We start from the raw sequence: 17,852 nt of genomic DNA, 5'->3' as shown, positions 1-17,852 counted from the left end.
TTAAGTAAAACTCCTCTCATAAATTTAGATAGCTATTTCTAACTAAATTACCTTTTGCAAGGAGTTTATTACCAAATACTGCAAAAGGTTTTCCCTTATTCACCCCACAACTCAACTTAATAGGTCTTTAATTTCTGATGTCTCATGTCTCTTAGTGAGACATATTGCCAAACTCCTTTCCTCAGAAGTGAGCAACTTCTCAAGCCACTGTATGGCTGTATTAAGGTTAATACAGGTATTACCTGTATTATTCTACTGCATAGCAATACAAATGCCTGGCAAAAAGAGCAGCCACATTTCAAGAAATCTCTAAAGACATAATGCAGGTGAAAGATAAAGTTGGCATTGATAAAGGAATGTTGAGAGTCATCTATAGTCACTCCATTTTAAAAGGTACTAACCTAGGCTTGATGGAAATGGTCACACTCAAGCACCACATAGATAAGCTTTAAGGATTTTGCTCACAACTCCAGGGAAAATCAGGCTTCACACAAAATTAGGACTTGCACAAAGGCCTGTGTCTTGCACCTTGTCTGTCAGCATTCCTGGTTGCTGCCCTGGTAGCAGTTCAAGTTCAAGTAATTCAAGTTCAAGCAGTTACAAAGCTTAAGAAAAGCAAAGCCAAGCCCATCCACTGTTGGACTGAGGTGAAGCATCCTCAGACCCTTCCATCCCCAAACCATCCAGACCACAGAACCATGAGACTGGTCAAACAGTAAGCAGCCTTCAGCTTGGCTCCAGAGGCTTTTCTGAATCCATAACTGAGCATTAATTCCTTTGAAAACAGCTCTGATGAGCATAGCTTGCAATCTAGGCTTGAAAACAGGCTTCACTCTCCAAGTAGCTGCCCAGGCAGATACATGGCTGAGGCCTGTGCACCAAGGTGTGATAATTGTGGGGGCCCTTTGGTGTCACCCCTCTTTCACAGGAATGCCATATAATTAGTTTCTGTATGAGAGTGCCTTCAGCATGGGCTAGAGGGAGGGCAGTTTCCAATTTCTTTGTCCATGAAATAAAATAAATAAAATTGAAAAAATGTTCCTACTATTGTTAATATGAATGAGTTCAACTGTGCTTTATGATGATCTGAATGACAAGAAGATGTCTAATTAAAAAGACATAACATTTGGAGTTTCCCATTTTGAGCCAAGATTCTGAGTTCAGCATTCTCATAAAAATTATTCCAACAGGGACCATTAAAAGTGCAGTTGCTTTCCTATAGAAATTAAAATTTAAACATCCATGCTGAAAACAGTTCTAGAAAATATTCTTCATATGCAAGAGAAATATTCTTCTGAGAAATGGCCATTACTTTCAAAATACTTCCAAGCTAACATTAGTGGCCCCTAATTTCAGCAACTCAATAGACATAGGGTTAAAACAATCTTTTGTACACAGGAGGATCATTAAACACAGCAGAGAGAATGGCCAGGGAAATTTACTTCCATTGGTCAAATATGTAGGGAAAAGATGGCCCTGCCAAATTCAATTTACTTTATTATGCTGGAAAAAGTAATGCTTCTCTTAAAAAGAAAAAAAAAAAAACAAACAAAAAAAACCACAAGAAAACAAAAAGCAATACAAAACAAAACAACCAGATTCAATTATATATATAAGCAAGTATATTCCATTTTGCAGAAGGTCATGCATACAAGAAAGAGGCATATGGAATTGTTTCAAGAGTTAAATCAGAAATTTCAGACTCTGGACAGATTTCGGGATGTACCAAAATCAGGCAGTATGGTAAGTGTCCTTCTATTATATTTAAAATATGGTGGATCCAAAACAACAGTGAAACAAAAGCCTTTTGACTCCAGTACATTTCCCAAGAATACCTCACCTTTAGGTACCTCAGAAATGAGAACCAAAGCTATTTTCAGTAATCCAACCTATGACAAGACTCATTGGATTCTACAGTTAGACCATAAGTAACTCACTAACATCATTATAGATGACAAGTAATTGAACTGTAGGGAATGCACTTCAAATCTGCATGTGCCTTCTGTGTCTAAGGGCCTTTATACTGAGAAAGCAGCTCATGATATAATTTGACCAATAAGGCTTTCCCTCTAGCTAGGCAAGGAGATAATAAATTTGGTTCTACAAACAAGTCCAGATGGATTTACCTGTATGTGCAATCATCCAGAAAACACACAAGATCTCTGTAATGCCATGTTTTTTCCAAAATAGATTTATAAATATTTACAACGGGAAAAACAATAATTAAATAATCCTGAGTTGAAGCTGCTATCATCATAATTCAAATTTATACACACGCACACTCATGCACACATGCACTACACTCTGACTACACCTGATAATGAGAGCAAGGAAATAGTTGATTCTACCTAATCAAAACAGCTAATTTAGTCTGACATATTTTTATCAGTAATATTTTGATTAGTAATAATTTTATATAATTTTATAATGTGAAACTTGTATATAAAATGGAACTGAGCTAGAATCATTGTATTCTATAATTTTTTCAGAAGAGCTGCTTTCAGACATGAAGAAGAGGTATTAAGCAGATGTGAGGCCAATGGATTTACATCTTTTACATCATCTTAATCCAGCATAAATTTAGCCCTGATTCTTTGATGAACCTTTCTCTGTGATATGTGCTATTTTGTATCAAGTTCTCATTCTCCCTTTTGAGATCAGCTGACATGTAACATTTTCATTTGTCTCCCTACTTGAGATTTGCTATTCACATAAAGCTTGAATTAATTCAAAATCTCAAAGGGAATCTCAGTAGAAGAGTTGTGTTTATTGTGTTTCACATTGGTGCTGTGCTTTTGTAAGGTCTGCTACTAAAAGCTGCCTAGAGGAATGATCTGTTTGTGAGACAGTCAGAGAATGATCCAGGTACCTAAATATAGGCATCTCAGGCTATTTTAGGCAGAGGTCTTGGTTTACAGCACAATACAGGCAGCAGTGATACAGGGCTCAAAGGAGATCTGCACCTCTCGTGAAAGATAGTTGGAGATCAAGAAGAAAGTCCAAAGGCATCTTAGACGGTGCAAAAATACTGGATTTTAGCAACTAAAACCCACCTGTCATGTTACAGCAGAAATCTCTAATTAAATTGGTCCATAAAGTCTTTTACCTTATAAAACATAGCATTAAAAAAATAAAAATCATTCAGTAGAAAATAACCACCTTTCAGTCTGTTAATCCTAATATAGGTGAGCTCATCAACCTAGGCAAGGTGGCTCTCACAGCATTATCAAGGTTTCTGTCATCTTCCATGCACCTGCCACAATTTAAAATCCAGCTGGCAGTCTCTGTTTCAAACCACTCCATATTTCAAGCAACAAACTCTTCTCTGTTACTTTCCTTTTTCTTCTCCCTCTTTTCTCCCACTATTAGAAAGATGTCTGTTGGTACTGGATCTCTCAGCCCATTCCTCACACATTGGTTCTTGTGAAAGAAAGGGCTTAGCTGGCAGCTCAGGTGAGGAGCCTGCCAAAATGTTGATTGTTCACAGAGAAAGCATCGCAGCAGTGCCGAGCACCCGCCAGCCTGGCTCCCTGCAAACCCATTCCCCTTTCCAGCTTCTGTGTCTCATGAGAGCACGTCAGCAAACAGCCTTATAAATGGAAACTGCATTATTTCATCCTTGATTTTAATTCTTCTTTCTTTGGTCTTCAGGAGAACTCAGGACCCAGCAAGGCTCCATGGGACAGTTTCAAAACCACAGGTGACTACCAACACTATACAACAATAAATGTATTAGACACAGAGGCAAAAGATGCTTTAGAACTCAGACCAGCAGAATGGGAGAAGTGTCTGAACTTGCCTTTAGATGTGCAAGAAGGTGACTTTCAAACAGAAGTTTAACAGAAACGAACTGAACAAAACAGAAACAAAGTAAAAATAATTAATAGCACTGACAATAAAAAGACTTTGGGAATCCTGACGATCCTGACACTCCTGTCTGAACATTGCAACTACTTTTGTCAGGCTCTTCCTGTGCCAAATGTCAGTGGTTTTTTTCGTACAGTATATTCCCACTAGTGCAGCTAGTGGAGAACCAGGTGTACAATTCTTACCATCGTGTGTTGTAAGTACCCGTGGAATGGATTTGTAAGGTAATCTTTATAGATAAACCTCAAGCAACGATTCATGTTGTAACAGCTTCATTTGGTTTAGTTTTCAAAAAACTTCACCATGAAGCACAATGTATATATTTATGCAGTTTTTAAAGTTTATAACAGTCTGTTTGGCCATTACTACACTTTTTACTTTATAATATAAAAGCAAAGTTTTTGTCATTAAATGAATGTCTGTTGAGCTACATTCTTCATTGCTTTAAATGCAATAAAGTAATAATCTCACTTTTATATGAATAATATATTTCACATCTTTATTATTGCAGTTTTCTCTGGAAAGCTCAGAATAGCTTTCTCTGCTGCAGCTGTGTATAAAATATTTAAAATGTTGTATGGTGTAAATAAACCTTTGTCTACATATCAGTTTCCTAGTGCATTTTATTCTATATTGTTTCTCCTAAATTTGAATATTTATACAATTTTCTATAAAACACAAGTATTGAATATGTATTTGCAGTTTTAATAGCATGTTGTATGTAGCTTCTGCAAAAAGTTCATATTAGTAGGCTTCTAGCCATTCTGCATTTTCTTAGGTTTTTTTTTCCCGACAATGTACAATATAAATTGGACTTGTCAGAATACTATTACAATTTTTCTGTCCTATAAGGATTTTTGTCTATTTTTAGAAAGACAGATAATGGAAAATAAGTTAAGTTTCAATGCACAGCACCCAAAGAAAACACTGACTTGAAATCATTATATCTTGTGCATGGTGTTCTTGCTGCATAACACAAAATAATCTCAAGATAAAAAAGTTCCTAAGCATTTTAGTTTTATAAAATACCACCAAAACAATTAACCAAACCCAAGAAAACTGAGTCAGTTTCATCATGAATCACAAGTAGAATATGATTGTTCTTTGTATTGAAAATACAGTTAAACTTTTAGGAATAGGAATCTCCTATTCCATGCATAGAATCAAAACCACATCTTCAAAAATCTCATCTACAGCATAGCTGTGGGGGACATAGTTGGAAGGATATCTCAAATCTTCTGATGTCATAGTTCTAGGAAAAAGTTTCAAAAACTATTTTGGTTCCTGCTGTATAAAAGTGAATATCCTGCAGCCTACTAGCTGGAGGGATCTTAGAGAGGAAGAAAACATGACCACCAATCTGCTTAGGAAGAAAAAAGATAAGAATAGAGGCTTGTCAGTGAGAACTTAACCCAGAGAATTGGAAGAGGAAGATCAGCATCCATCTGTTAAGAGAAAAGTACTTAGGATCAACCTTGGGACCAATCTTCAGAAAGTGTTTCAGTTTGGCAATCATTTCTCCAGGCCATAAGGTATTTAAGTCACAAAAAGGAGCCTGTCTTTGCCTGCTTTGAGTGAGCACCTCATGCTGAGTGAAAACTTCTGTAATCTCATGCCTCAGGGACTATATCTTTAAACAAGTAAGAAATAACTAGCCATCAGCCTGGTACCAGGTCCAGTAACTGGCTTAGGTGCCTGGAGGTTAGATTATGTACTACTATCACCCTGCATAAGTTTGCCAACAACTTACTTAAATTGGGCAGGAGTGTTGCTTTGCTGGAGGGCAGGAAGGCTCTGCAGAGGGATGTGGACAGGCTGGATCCATGGGCAGAGGCCAATGCTGTGAGGTTCAACAAAGCCAAGTGCCAAGTCCTGCACTTGGGTCACAACAATGCCCTGCAATCCTTCAGGCTGGGGGCAAAGTGGCCAAAAAGCAACCCAGGAAAAAGGACCTGGGGGTGCTGGTTGACAGCAACTGAACATGAGCCAGCTGTGCCCAGGTGGCCAAGAAGGCCAATGGCATCCTGGCCCAAATCAGCAATGGTGTGGCCAGCAGGACCAGGGCTGTGATTCTTCCCAGCACTGGTGAGGCTGTACCTTGAGTGCTGTGTCCAGTTCTCTGCCCCTCAATTCAGGAAGGATGTTGAGATGCTGGATCATGTCCAGAGAGGGGCAACAAGGCTGGTGAAGGGTCTACAGAGTAAGTCCTGTGATGGGGCATCTGAGGGAGCTGGGGTTGTTTAGCCTGGAGAAAATGAGGCTCAAGGGAGATTTTATCCCTCTCTACAGCTCCCTGACAGGAGGCTGTAGCCAGGTGGGGATCAGTCTCTTCTCCCAGGCAACCAGTGGCAGGATGCAGAAGTGGACTTGACGCCCTTGCATCACGGGAGGTTTAGGTTGGACATCAAGAAGAATTTCTTCACAAAAAGGGTGGTTAGGTATTGGACTGACCTGCCCATGGATGTAGTGGAGTCTCCATCTCTGGAGGTGTTCAAGGAGCAACTAGATTTGTCACTTAGTGCTGTGGTTTAGTTGACAAGGTAGTGTTCAGTCAAGGTTGGACTTGATGATCTTGGAGGTCTTTTCCAACCTTAATGTTTCTGTGATTCTATCATTCTACACTGTGATACATCAGTCAAACAGAACTGGCTGTTTTTCAAGAGGCTGATGCAGAAGGAGGCAGATGGTAAGGCTGGCTATGCAGCCTCCTAACTTTTCAGATCAGATAGTGCACCAAAAACCTCTCACTACATACAACAGAAACTGCACATTTCTGAAGGATTTCATTCCACATGGTAAGAAGTCTCAGGGTATGTGTTACAAAATTTATAATTTTTGAGCCCAAATGAGGAAGCTTAGACCCCTGAATCCAGATATAAGCCTTAGCATCCTCCTTGACTGATCTAAACATAATACAAATCTTGAACACCTTGGTATTTCAATAACTGTAATGCAGAAATTATTTGTATAAGCTTTATATGACCTCACTCATGTTCAATGGTGGTCTAGTTACAACTGTAGAACGCTTAGGGTAGGCTGCAAACTTACCCAGGAAACATGGTAAATCAGTTTACACTCAATAGGCTGCTGACCCAGTTGCACTGTTATTAATAACCCAGTGGATTCAGGTTTAGCATTAGCCTGGGTGTTTGTGTATCACACAGCAGTCACAGATGTGCTTTCAGATGTGCAACATTCAGTGCCTCTTTATTTAGAGTTTGTGCTCCTCTGAGCAGAAAATGCTAGGCATTTTTATTTTCTTATATATTTCATATTTAGAAATTAAAAGTATGCTGAAACCCAGTATATTTGTCTACTGATCTGACTGCTTCCTCTTAACAGAGTTTGTTTTCCATAAGCAAGATGCCACTCATACTTGCAGTTTCTGCTCAATGTCTCTGAAGTGATGCATGTCAGACTGAGCCCAGCAGGAGAGTACAAACTTTTATGCACTGGCTTTAATGTTGATAAAGCACTGAGCAGATGTTTGGCATTTTGTTATATGCAAACAAGAATTAAGTCAGGACTCCCTAAATCATACTAGACACAGACATGACAGGGGGCCCTGCATCTGCTTACCAGTTAGTGCCACTCAGCATGGCCTGGCTGGGGTCCAGCTGCAGCTACAGAAAGGTTCAGGTGTTTGAAGGTGGTTCAGGTGCTTGAGGGCTCAGCCAATGTTCCTGTCACTAGCACTGGAGGAGACTGAGGCAGCTGAGCTCAGCCCAGAGTTTACCCAGAAGCAACTCAAAATATATATTCCCTAGATGTATATACAAGAGGCAAAAATCTTTTTTATTGAAGGCTTCGTTTTCTCAACAGTTTAAATACACATTAACAGTTGTATAAAACCCTATTCTGTTCCTTTGTCTCCTTCTTGATGCGTATTCAGGGAAAGACTTTTTTTCTGGCAAGTTAATGCTAAACAAAATATGGCCTGGATTTTTCAGTGTAGGGAAGCCGTGCATACAGGAAATCTAGCTGAGCAGCCAAAGATCACTCAGACAAGAGTTCAAGATGTCCAAGATTTCAAGGCTGTGTAAAGGGGTTTTGTGATCATACCAAAATTATTTGCAACACGGGCCTTTGCCAAAGTGATATTATTTAACCCAGAAACTTGGAGATAAACTATGAATTAGTCACTATTAAACTCTAGAAACTCTAGAACTCTCTTCAGCTCTAGAATATCTCTTGGAGATAAGAAGGGAGGAGAGTATAAGTAACGCTACAAGGGGTGAGAGTGCTGCCATTCTGATGCACCTTTGGAGTACCAGTGGTTTAATGTTGGCATATACGTAATGCTAATGACTGTGTGTAATGTAGATTTAGGACAAAAGACAAAAAGCTAGAGATCTTTTCCATTTAATTAACTACTGAGTCTGAGTTCTTCTCAAGCAATGTATCAGTGCTCTTGGAAGTGTTGTCCTGACACTCATCTAATATTGTTTTACACAGGATTAAACTGGGATAATTTCTTTTAAAAACAAACAAAACTAAACAATGAAGCAAAAAACATCCAAGCCCCAAGATGCATCAGGAGAAATGCTCTCTGATGCTTTGGCTTGTCTCTGTTTCCCGTAGTTGGCAGACCAGGTTTAACAAAAGGCCTGCTTCCCGCTTGGAAGCATCCATCACAGCATCAGGTATGCTTTCCATTGGGCTATAGGAGGGGATCTAGAAATCTGTTGGCAATCAGCAGATGGAGACATGCACTGATAGCAGACTCTCAGTTCCTCAGGTGTTAGCTCAAGGCTGTGCTGCATCTCTGGATAAGGCACCAGAAGCATTTTGTAGGAGCAAACTTTATTTCCCTCTCTCAAAAAAGTGTCATAGAGCTCACCTGTGCAATCAAACCTCTTCTCATGTGCTGAAGGAGGAATCCAGAGAGATACCCAGTTGAATATGTGCTTGGGGAGCTGTGATTCATTTCTAGCTGGGTCTCAAACAGTGCAATGCTGTAGTCTTTTCTACTTATATTTTTAGAAACATCTTTTTTGTAAGGAAAGCATAAGTGGTCTCACTAAGAGAAATTCAATTACTGATAAGATAGGCATGAATACCAACACTAGCACTCCCACTGAAGTGTTTTGTCCATTAATTACAATTGTAAGATAAAGTAAGAGCCACTTATCTGGTTTTGACAAAATTGCCTCTTAAACTGCATTGGACCATCCTGTGGCACTGAGTTACTCCAATTAACTATACTACAGGACTTATCCTCTTGTTCTTCTCTGGTGTAATTTTATACCTCATTACTTCTTATGAGGAACAGTTAATAATGAACCAATTCAACTTCCTCCCTCAACTATATAAGTTACTGCTATTGGCCCCACACATGCCTCTTTTTTCAGGATTACAAACCCATGCTCAGTTAGTTCCCATGTAGAAATACAAGTCTGCTAAAGTTCTTAAATGAGTTCAGTAAATCCATAACTCATTATTCTGTTTGTTTCATGTAGAAAAAGGAAAAACTCTATTAGGAAGCTTCTAAAATTCCTTTTTATTCAGTGGGAAACACAAAACCTTAGAAATATTTAAACATTCATTTTTGTTATCTAACCATTTAATAGAAAAGATATCACCATCTCTTTGAGCAAGAAACGAGCACCAGCAGCTTCTCTTAATTCTCTTCATGAGTACACTGATTTTTTTTTTTTTTTTTTTTTCTGCTGCTCCTTCTCCCTGGTGATGTGAAGACTGACTTTCTTTCCTAAGTTACACAGTTGCACCAAAACTGACAGAGAGATCTCTCCACTGACTAGGTGACAGTCCAAAAGGGAGCAAGGGCTATGTGAATCCTTTCAGATGGAGTAGTAGCTGTTTCCCACAGCCTGGAAGTGTGCTGAATTCTCAATTTTTATTTCCATTTTGGTGAACCTCCTTCCTCTAGCTGTGTGTTGAGGGGGATGCCCATCACTTCCTGACTCTCTTTTTGAAAACATAGAATGGGCATCTAAGACTAAGGGCTTGGGATCTGCTGCTCATGTCTGCTCATCCCTGTGACTTAAGGTCCTCAATAGAGGTGAGACTAGATGGCTCTAGTCTGAATGTTTGTTTTCTTGTTGATTATCTTGTGCAGCTGTTGGGAAGCTCAGCTGGAGATGTTTACTTTGTATACCTTGTATAAGCAGATAATGTGCCTTGTTCAACATATGGAGGCAAGCATAGGAAACAGGCATCTAAATCTTACGACCATCAAAAAATCCCAGTACTTTTGTGGATCAAATCCTTAAGAATTGAAATACTTTAAAAATCTGGTTCTCAGAATCCAGTTTTAAGAACAGCAAAAACTATTCCTTTTACCAGTTGAATGATTTATTGAATCATGTCCCTAAATTATTGATTTAGGAAATTGCAAAAGATGATTCCTGAAGGACCTCATAGTATTAAAAAAAGAAAAAAAAAAAAAAAAACAAAACAAAACTGGAATTGATTAGTATGTATGTATGTAGATGTTCAATTTCTTATTTGGTGTCTCCTTGGACCTAACCATTTATTCCATGTTCTTTTCAAGGAATATGTATCAGGAAAAGATTTTCAGAGCTCTTTTTAGTAATTAGGTTCCTAAATCAAGCAGGAATTATCTGTGGTTTGTAAAGACAGATAGGCAAAATCCTTTCTATCTAATTTAGAATTCTAACCAAAACATTGTCCTGACAAAATTTCAAACACAGAACTCTGCAGGGCAATCTCACTCTGCCTATTGTAGCTATCCAGGTCATTTTTGCAACCTACAGAAAAAGGGAAGCACCTCTGAACCCCAGCTAGACTCAGCCAGTTCTCTAAGTACAGATTGATTGCACAAAGAATTTAAAAGCCTCATGAGGGCAATAAAATTCTTCTAAATTAAGCACCAGATTTAGTAGGATTTAGACATCAACTTGTGAGCTAAAGTCTAAACTCCCATTATAATCACTGAAGAACAGGTCAATACAGTCAATGGAGTCTAAAAGCCAATCCAGCTTTCCCTTTACTAGAAGAAGGATGCAGTTAATGTGAGATGGCCCATATTTTGTGAAACATTTACATGGGGACTGCACACTGACACGAAAACTTCACCCCACATCTAAAATGATACTAGTTTTAACATGGGAATCCCACTACAGGGGAAGATTTTCTCAGATGCTCCAGGATATCCTGCTTCCAGCTATTAATTCAGGGAGGTTTGGGATTATGGGTACCATGTCAGATCTCCCAACTTCCTATAAATGTCAGAGCTACCCTCACTATCACACAGTGCCACTATTTAATCAGAATCTACCTTGCCTGCCCCTCTTCTGAACATTTGTGTCAGTTCAAATAGAGGATTCAATTTCTCTATAATTTTATTTTTACACCTCTAAATCCTGTATGTGGATTATCCAGATTCTCATCCTCCTGAGAGGGAAAGGACCACAGCCCAGGACAACTTAAACTGCCAAGTATCAGTAGACTGTAAAAAAGCACATTCTGGAAGATTAAATATGGGTCAAGCAGGCATGACAGAGTTATGGAGCCAGGAAAATTACAGTGTTATGCTTTGAGCTGATGCTAGATATCAGCCCCAAATGGTGTGCTAGAATATGAATACTTGCCTGGTGCTGCAATCTTGATTTTTCACTCCATTAGAATCTCCTAACAATTGGGCAACAGTCAAGCTACCTTTCTTTGGGCTCTAGCCCCCTGATGCTCTTATTTCTGCTTACACAGAGGCCAGACTTGAGACGACAAGTGTGTTTAACAGGGGTCCTGTGATGCCTTCCTGAAACTCAGAAGGTGGTGGTTCAAACCTTTCTCAGATGAGTAGGCTGGAGAAGCTTTCCAGCTTCCTCATACTGTCTTCTGACCAGTAAATAATTATGCAAAGAAGGAAACACAATCCCCACCTCAGAGCAGATAAAGCCCCTAGCAGTTAGTGGGTAGACTCAGGCCATGACATCTGAGAAAAAATTACACACTATAATTGACAGAAAAACATAAGGATGATTCCTCAGTGGCTCCCTTAACCAATTAGTTTAAAACCAACCAGTTCTCAAGGGAGATTACACAGAAGTAGAAAGGAAAATCTCTTACACCATAAAAATACCTCTAATTACTATTGCATGAGAAAGGAGGGAATAGTGTTTTGTATTTCAGTCCAAACCTAATCTGTGCCACAAATGGTGACTTTCAGGTTTATATGGAAAATATATTTTTAAAAATTCATTATCTCTCAACTAAGAAAATAAGAGAATATTATAAACTTTTAAAACATGCTTAATTCTTGGTCTGAAATAACTGCACATAATTTCATCATACGTAATTTCAAAAAAAAAAAAAAGTTCCAAATCATCTGTCTCAGCACCATGTTATAGCATGATGGCTATCTTTTGGGGGCTGTGCTGGTTTTGGCTGGGGTAGTTAACTTTCCTCACAGTGACTGGCATGAGACTGTGTTTTAGATTTGTGCTGAACACAGGGTTGATTAATTATAGAGATGTTTTTTGTTATTGCTGAGCAGAGACAGAGCCAAGGCCTTTTCTGCTTTTCATACTGCCAGGCTGGCGAGAAAGTTGGGGCTGCATGGGGGGTTGGGAGGGGACACAGCCCAGACAGGTGACCTAAACTGACCTAAGGGATATTCCAGACCCTGTGGCATCATGCACAGTGTATACAGTGGGTGGGAGAAGGAGGAAGGTTGGAGCGAGGACGTTTGTTTTCCCAAGTCACTGTTACTTGTGATGCAGCCCTGCTCTCCTGGAGATGGCTGAACACCTGCCTGCCCTTGGGAAGCAGTGAATTCATTCCTGATTTTACTTCCCTCATGTGCATGGCTTTTGCTTTCCCTCTTAAATTGTCTTTATCTCAACCAATGATCTCTCCTGGATCCTACTGGTGGAGGAGTGAGAGAGCAGCTGTGCAGTGCTTGGCAGCTGGCTGGTGTTAAACTACAACAGGGACAATTATCCAGGCAATTAAAAGGTATTACAACATGTAAATATATTCAAAGTTAAAAGATACTAACTTTGACCTGAATTTTTTTTTTTTTAAAGCTCATCACAAAGACATGTATTAAATTAAAAGAAGATTTTAAGTAATTATTTTTATTTACTTTCCAATAGTCACTTAGTATCCTATGTTCCTCTAAAACTGTGATGGCAGTAAAGAAATTTATTAATTTGGGTAAGGGAAAGAAAGATCATTCTTTTTGCAGTAATTAATATTTGCGTAGCAGGAGGTCCCCTATTTTAATAAAGAGCCCTCTTAGAGGATGACAGCCTTCCAAGTATGCATCAGAACTTCTTAAGAACTTAATGCAAAAAGTCTTCAAAAGTTAGGAAAAAAACATGATTATTCATCTTGTTTGGAATGAGTTCCCAAGACAGGATCCAGGTTTTGCATCTAAATAGGAGGTTGAAACCTCTGTTAGACAACCATTTCTTCCATTTTCAGTACACCTAAAATCCCAAAGCACTGGAGAACTTTGGAAACCTCCGAAGATCTGAAGACACCACAGAGTTTACAATAAGTATGGAAATCAATAACACATTTTGTATGGATTATTATCTGGTAAGTACTTGGCTACAAAACCCTGGGTTCTCAGGTCATTTTGAAATTTTGTGTTCAGAACATTTTCCTCCTCTCTTGACCAGCTCTATGGCATTGTATTAGCAAGCAAATACATAAGCAGATAACCTTTTGGAGAGGGGTAATTTTCTAAATCTAGTGCTTAGAGATTTTTTTTCTCAAGATATGTAATCTGATTTTGAATAATTTGTAATTGTAAAAGGCATCAACCAAAGGTTTCTTAGTGAAGAAAAATAAAAAAAAAAAAAAGCCCAGGATGCTGATGTACATCTCTTCTGCACAGTGCTTTTGGCCCATCCCTCCAATTTTTCTGCATGGCAGCCCTGCTTGGACATACCAACTACTTGCCATATGTCTGCCAACCTGGTAAGAATGCATTACCTTGCACCTTTGACAAATTGGACAGGTCTCAAAAGAGACCCCTGCAGTGCTGCATTTACAATCTGCCTCTAAACCCACAAACTCTCTGAGTTCAACAATTTTTTTACCCACCTGGTTTCCCATCCATTTACTGCCATCCTCTGGCATTTTAACTTGGGTAGAATTATAGAATCATAGAATGTCCTGGTCTGGAAGGGACCATAAGATCATCAAGTTCCAACACCCCTTCCTTGGGCAGGGTTGCCTTCCACTAGACCAGATTGCTCAAATCTAATCACTACCAAAACAATCAGCTCCTACAGCTGTCACATCTTCAAACCATTTCACTTCTGCAAGGATGGATCTCCTGAGATAATATTTGGAATTTAACAGACTGCAGCTCACACATTGCTTGAAGACCCACTGAACATGTAAAAATACTGAACAAGTGAGATTATTTGAGGAAACCTGTCTAATTGCAAGTATGTATTTCACATAATTTAATAGTTGTTGCCATACCAGCTGTTCAATCAGGAAATGCTTGTCAGCTTTGAGTCCACATTCAACTTTATCATACAGACTAAAGACAACAGGATGTATTTATCTCACTTTAATCACTATGTTTTGTCTACTTGTGACCTGTACCGTGACTTAGATATCAATCCTAGTATTTTATAGGGTAAATATTGGTACAATTATAACTTTTATTAAATTTCCAGATTTTCCCCCAAATAGATGATTGGGTTTAATATTGTTAACACCACTGACTAAGAAAGATATATTTTTTATATTTTTGAAAGTGAATACTAATAAATTTTACATTCTTCCAAAATATCTATTTCAAAATATGCTAACCACGTATTAAAAGATAATGATAAAAAACTGTATGAATAATATTTCAGTATGATAATATATTAATTTTCAAATATGAGTAATGAATATTTTTTAATCTTATTTTTACACAATAATCGTGTTTTGTTATTAGAAGTTAGATTGCTGTGGGAAATGCCAAGGCTGGGCAAGGAAAGTTTTTGCTTGGGGTCCCCAGAGCTTATTCCAGGATGGAGAAGGTGTGCACTTCAGATGATGCTCTATCCACCACTCCCATCAAAACCTGTGTAGGTCTAGGCACAGGAACAAGCCAGCTGCTCAGCCATCCTTTCCCTTGTCTGACAGCAGAGGACAGCACACAGTGTGTTTTTGTATCCCAGCAGGTTGCGAGGCCCAGGCAGTGAAGAAAGGCCAAGGCAGAAGCTATGTCACACAGAAGAGATGGCCCAGCAGCAACAGACCTGTCAGTCACCAGGACGTTGCTTGTTCATTTTTCCAGAAACAGACTCTTTCTCCCAGCTCCTGAGAAGCTGTACACTGCCACCCTCTCATACTGAAACTTCACTAGGAATACAGCCAGATGTGTGCCCAGGAGGTGCTTGTCAACATGTCCTTCTCCACCTGTGCTGAAGTTCTTTCATCACCAGATCGAAATTCCTGCCCTTAGTGTGGCCTAAATCCATGTCCTTCTGCTGGCCCATGTAGAAGTGAGGCAATTAGCAGCACTAAGATGTGAGAAGAGAAAAAATCCCAGTACCAACATATCCTACCACTGTGCATCCCATTCTTCTGACCCTGAGGGGAGGTGACTGGATACCCTTGCTGCACTCCAGCATGAAGATCCTGTTAGTGCTAGTCTTACTACAAAGCACGAGAGAAGTGAAGTCTCTAATCTCCACTCATCTCTCAGGCCTAAAACTGCTGAAGGGTTCACATTACCCTCTGCCTGGCACCATTTGGGATGTGCAGCACACATCTGGGATGTGCAGCAGCAAATTGATGGTTGTACCTCTGCCACTGACCTTCCTGCCAAATCTTCTTGACAGCAGTACTGATTGTCTAGATGTAAGAAGGATGGGAAAACAAAGTGAACTGTCTTTGCCATTTAGTGAAAAAAAGGAGTCAAATATCCCATCCTTCTTTTTAAAGAATTAAGAATGATGGAATCACTAAGAGCTTTGTTGTGGACTCTTACTTGCTGGCCTGCTGCCTGAAGAAAAGTATTGAAAAGATTAAGGGATCTACAAGAGAAAAAGGAGAGTCTAAAATAGATTGAGGACTTAAGTAAGTCTGTTTAAATGGCTTTTTTATCTCAAGAGCCTCTCTAAAAAATCTTTAGCAACTCAGGCCATCAAAGAAATTTCACAATGATCAGAAATTAAATTACTACAATTCACTGATTTCCTAGTTCACGAAGTGACTACTGCAAAGTGTACTAGCATTTCAAAGGGATGCCTCATCTCAGCAGCTGTTTTTTGTGTCCCAGATGTCTATTTGCCCTCTCTGTGAACTGACACACTGTGGTGTGCTAGTTAGTTCCACTTCTACTTCAAAGCTCATAAAATCACCCCACAGTTCTCTCCAGGATGTGACTGTTTATGAAACACCAGTCAGCAACCCTGACTGCAACCAGCAGCACCTATTTTTGAAGCCAGCAGGCTTCACATCCACAGCATCAGAGTCAAATATGAAAACTGAATTAACCTGCATAAGAAGAAGAAGGCAGCGAGTTCTCCTTGCCAGGGAATGCTTCAGCTTTATTTCAGCCATTTTGTCATCTGTGTCACCATAGATGGGCACAAACAAGAAAAATATGTGCCTTATTGCTTAAGGCATTCTGGACAGGCAGGAAGGCTGGTGAAGAATTTGTTTTGGTGACAGCTGGAGGGGCCTAGAGGGCTGTCAGCTCTAATACAGTCAGATTGAGAATTAATTCCCACATGCAAGATGCAGATACAAGCATCAAAATTTGGAACCCATTTAATCAGGGGAGCAGCAGTGTCTGCTCTGGTCAGCAGGGGATGTGTCATTTGCTCTGAAATACACAGGTTCAGGGTTTTCACTTCAGCAAAGTATTCTTGTAGATGCATAAGCTGACTGTTTCAAGTTCCTGAGTATTGGAAAATCCTTCTCTTTTACAGAAGAACCGTAACATTTTTTTCTCAAAAAACCCAGAAAGATTGCAAATCAAATTACTTGAACTGCAGGTAGATCATCTTACCTGAAGAGATAAGCAAATTAGGACATATTTTGTTCTTCCTAATACCAGATAGATCTGGAATAAATCCATAGGTTTCATCAGAGCTATCTCTTATTTGTACAAGTGTAAACAAAGCAAGAAAAGTCTAGTTAGCTCTTTTCCCATGTAGTGTATACAGAGATTTGCACATTTGATGTGTATGTAATTTGTTCAATCTCTCTTTATGTGTAATGCTCTCACATAAATCAGGAAAATACATCTATGCATTTGTTTTCTTTTTCCTGTTTTAAAGGAAGACTCTGGCAAGTTGAGCTCCAGTTATCATTACTGACATCCCAAATACCATATGAAACTTTCCAGATGCTTTGAGAATTTCAGTTTTGTTTGGAACAAACAACTTATAAAAGCTTCCCTTTCAGGCAATATAAAAAAATAATTATATTACCTGCACTTAGGGTTCTGAAAATTTAAACAACTACTTGTTATATTTTCATAATTGCAGTGTTTCCTAGATACATTGTGTCACAGATACACATCTGTGTAGTCTTTTATTGTATGCATTCAGTCTGTCTTTAAAATCCAGAAGTGGAGAAATAGCACCTCCTGCCTAGCAAAGCTATTATTTTAAGTGTCAAGCATTAGGCTTTTCAAGACAGGTGAACCTATAGTAAGCAAGAACAATTTTATGTGGAAAGTCTGATCCTGAATACAGTCACTCAGATCTCAACTGGTTAGATTTTCAAGATCAGAGAAAAGGCAGACAAAACCCAGCTTTTCACCTGAACTCTACATTTGAGACATCTTTCCTTGAATCAAACTTGCTCTATGCCAAATTTGGATGATTTTAGCTCAAACTGAGGTTCTCCTTGAGAGGCCAGATGAGTGCATGTGTAATCTGAAAAGTTGTAAGGGAGTATATAAGGGGCTCCTCTTGTTCTGCAGAAGAATCACAGAGCAGAAGTTAACCCTACAAGCCTCCTACAAGCCTATCAGTGTACTGGAGTAGACTGATACTGCAGGTCTGAGATGTTCTGAGGAGGGGATAGTT

The 17,852-nt window shown here is 39.1% G+C and overlaps 1 protein-coding gene across 12 annotated transcripts in view; it reads left to right on the top strand.

Moving 5' to 3' along the window:
* The window catches only part of ADGRB3 (adhesion G protein-coupled receptor B3), a 446,612-nt gene extending 442,142 nt beyond the window's left edge, over positions 1-4,470 (top strand). For 8 of the 12 annotated variants that reach the window (XM_021530142.3, XM_021530143.3, XM_021530139.3 and 5 more), the window contains 2 exons: positions 1,639-1,743; positions 3,652-4,470. In XM_021530142.3, the coding sequence (XP_021385817.1) occupies positions 1,639-1,743; positions 3,652-3,840 (294 nt within the window). In that variant the 3' untranslated portion in view covers positions 3,841-4,470. Of the gene's footprint in view, positions 1-1,638; positions 1,744-3,651 lie in introns of those variants that run through there. The other 4 variants (XM_021530146.3, XM_021530145.3, XM_077782362.1 and 1 more) reach the window with 2 other exon arrangements.
* The last annotated feature ends 13,382 nt before the right edge of the window (positions 4,471-17,852 follow it).

Source organism: Lonchura striata, chromosome 3 (assembly GCF_046129695.1).
Source record: "Lonchura striata isolate bLonStr1 chromosome 3, bLonStr1.mat, whole genome shotgun sequence".
NCBI classification, from domain to species: domain Eukaryota; kingdom Metazoa; phylum Chordata; class Aves; order Passeriformes; family Estrildidae; genus Lonchura; species Lonchura striata.
Note: the sequence above shows the minus strand (reverse complement) of the source record. Positions and strands in the feature narration are given on the sequence as shown.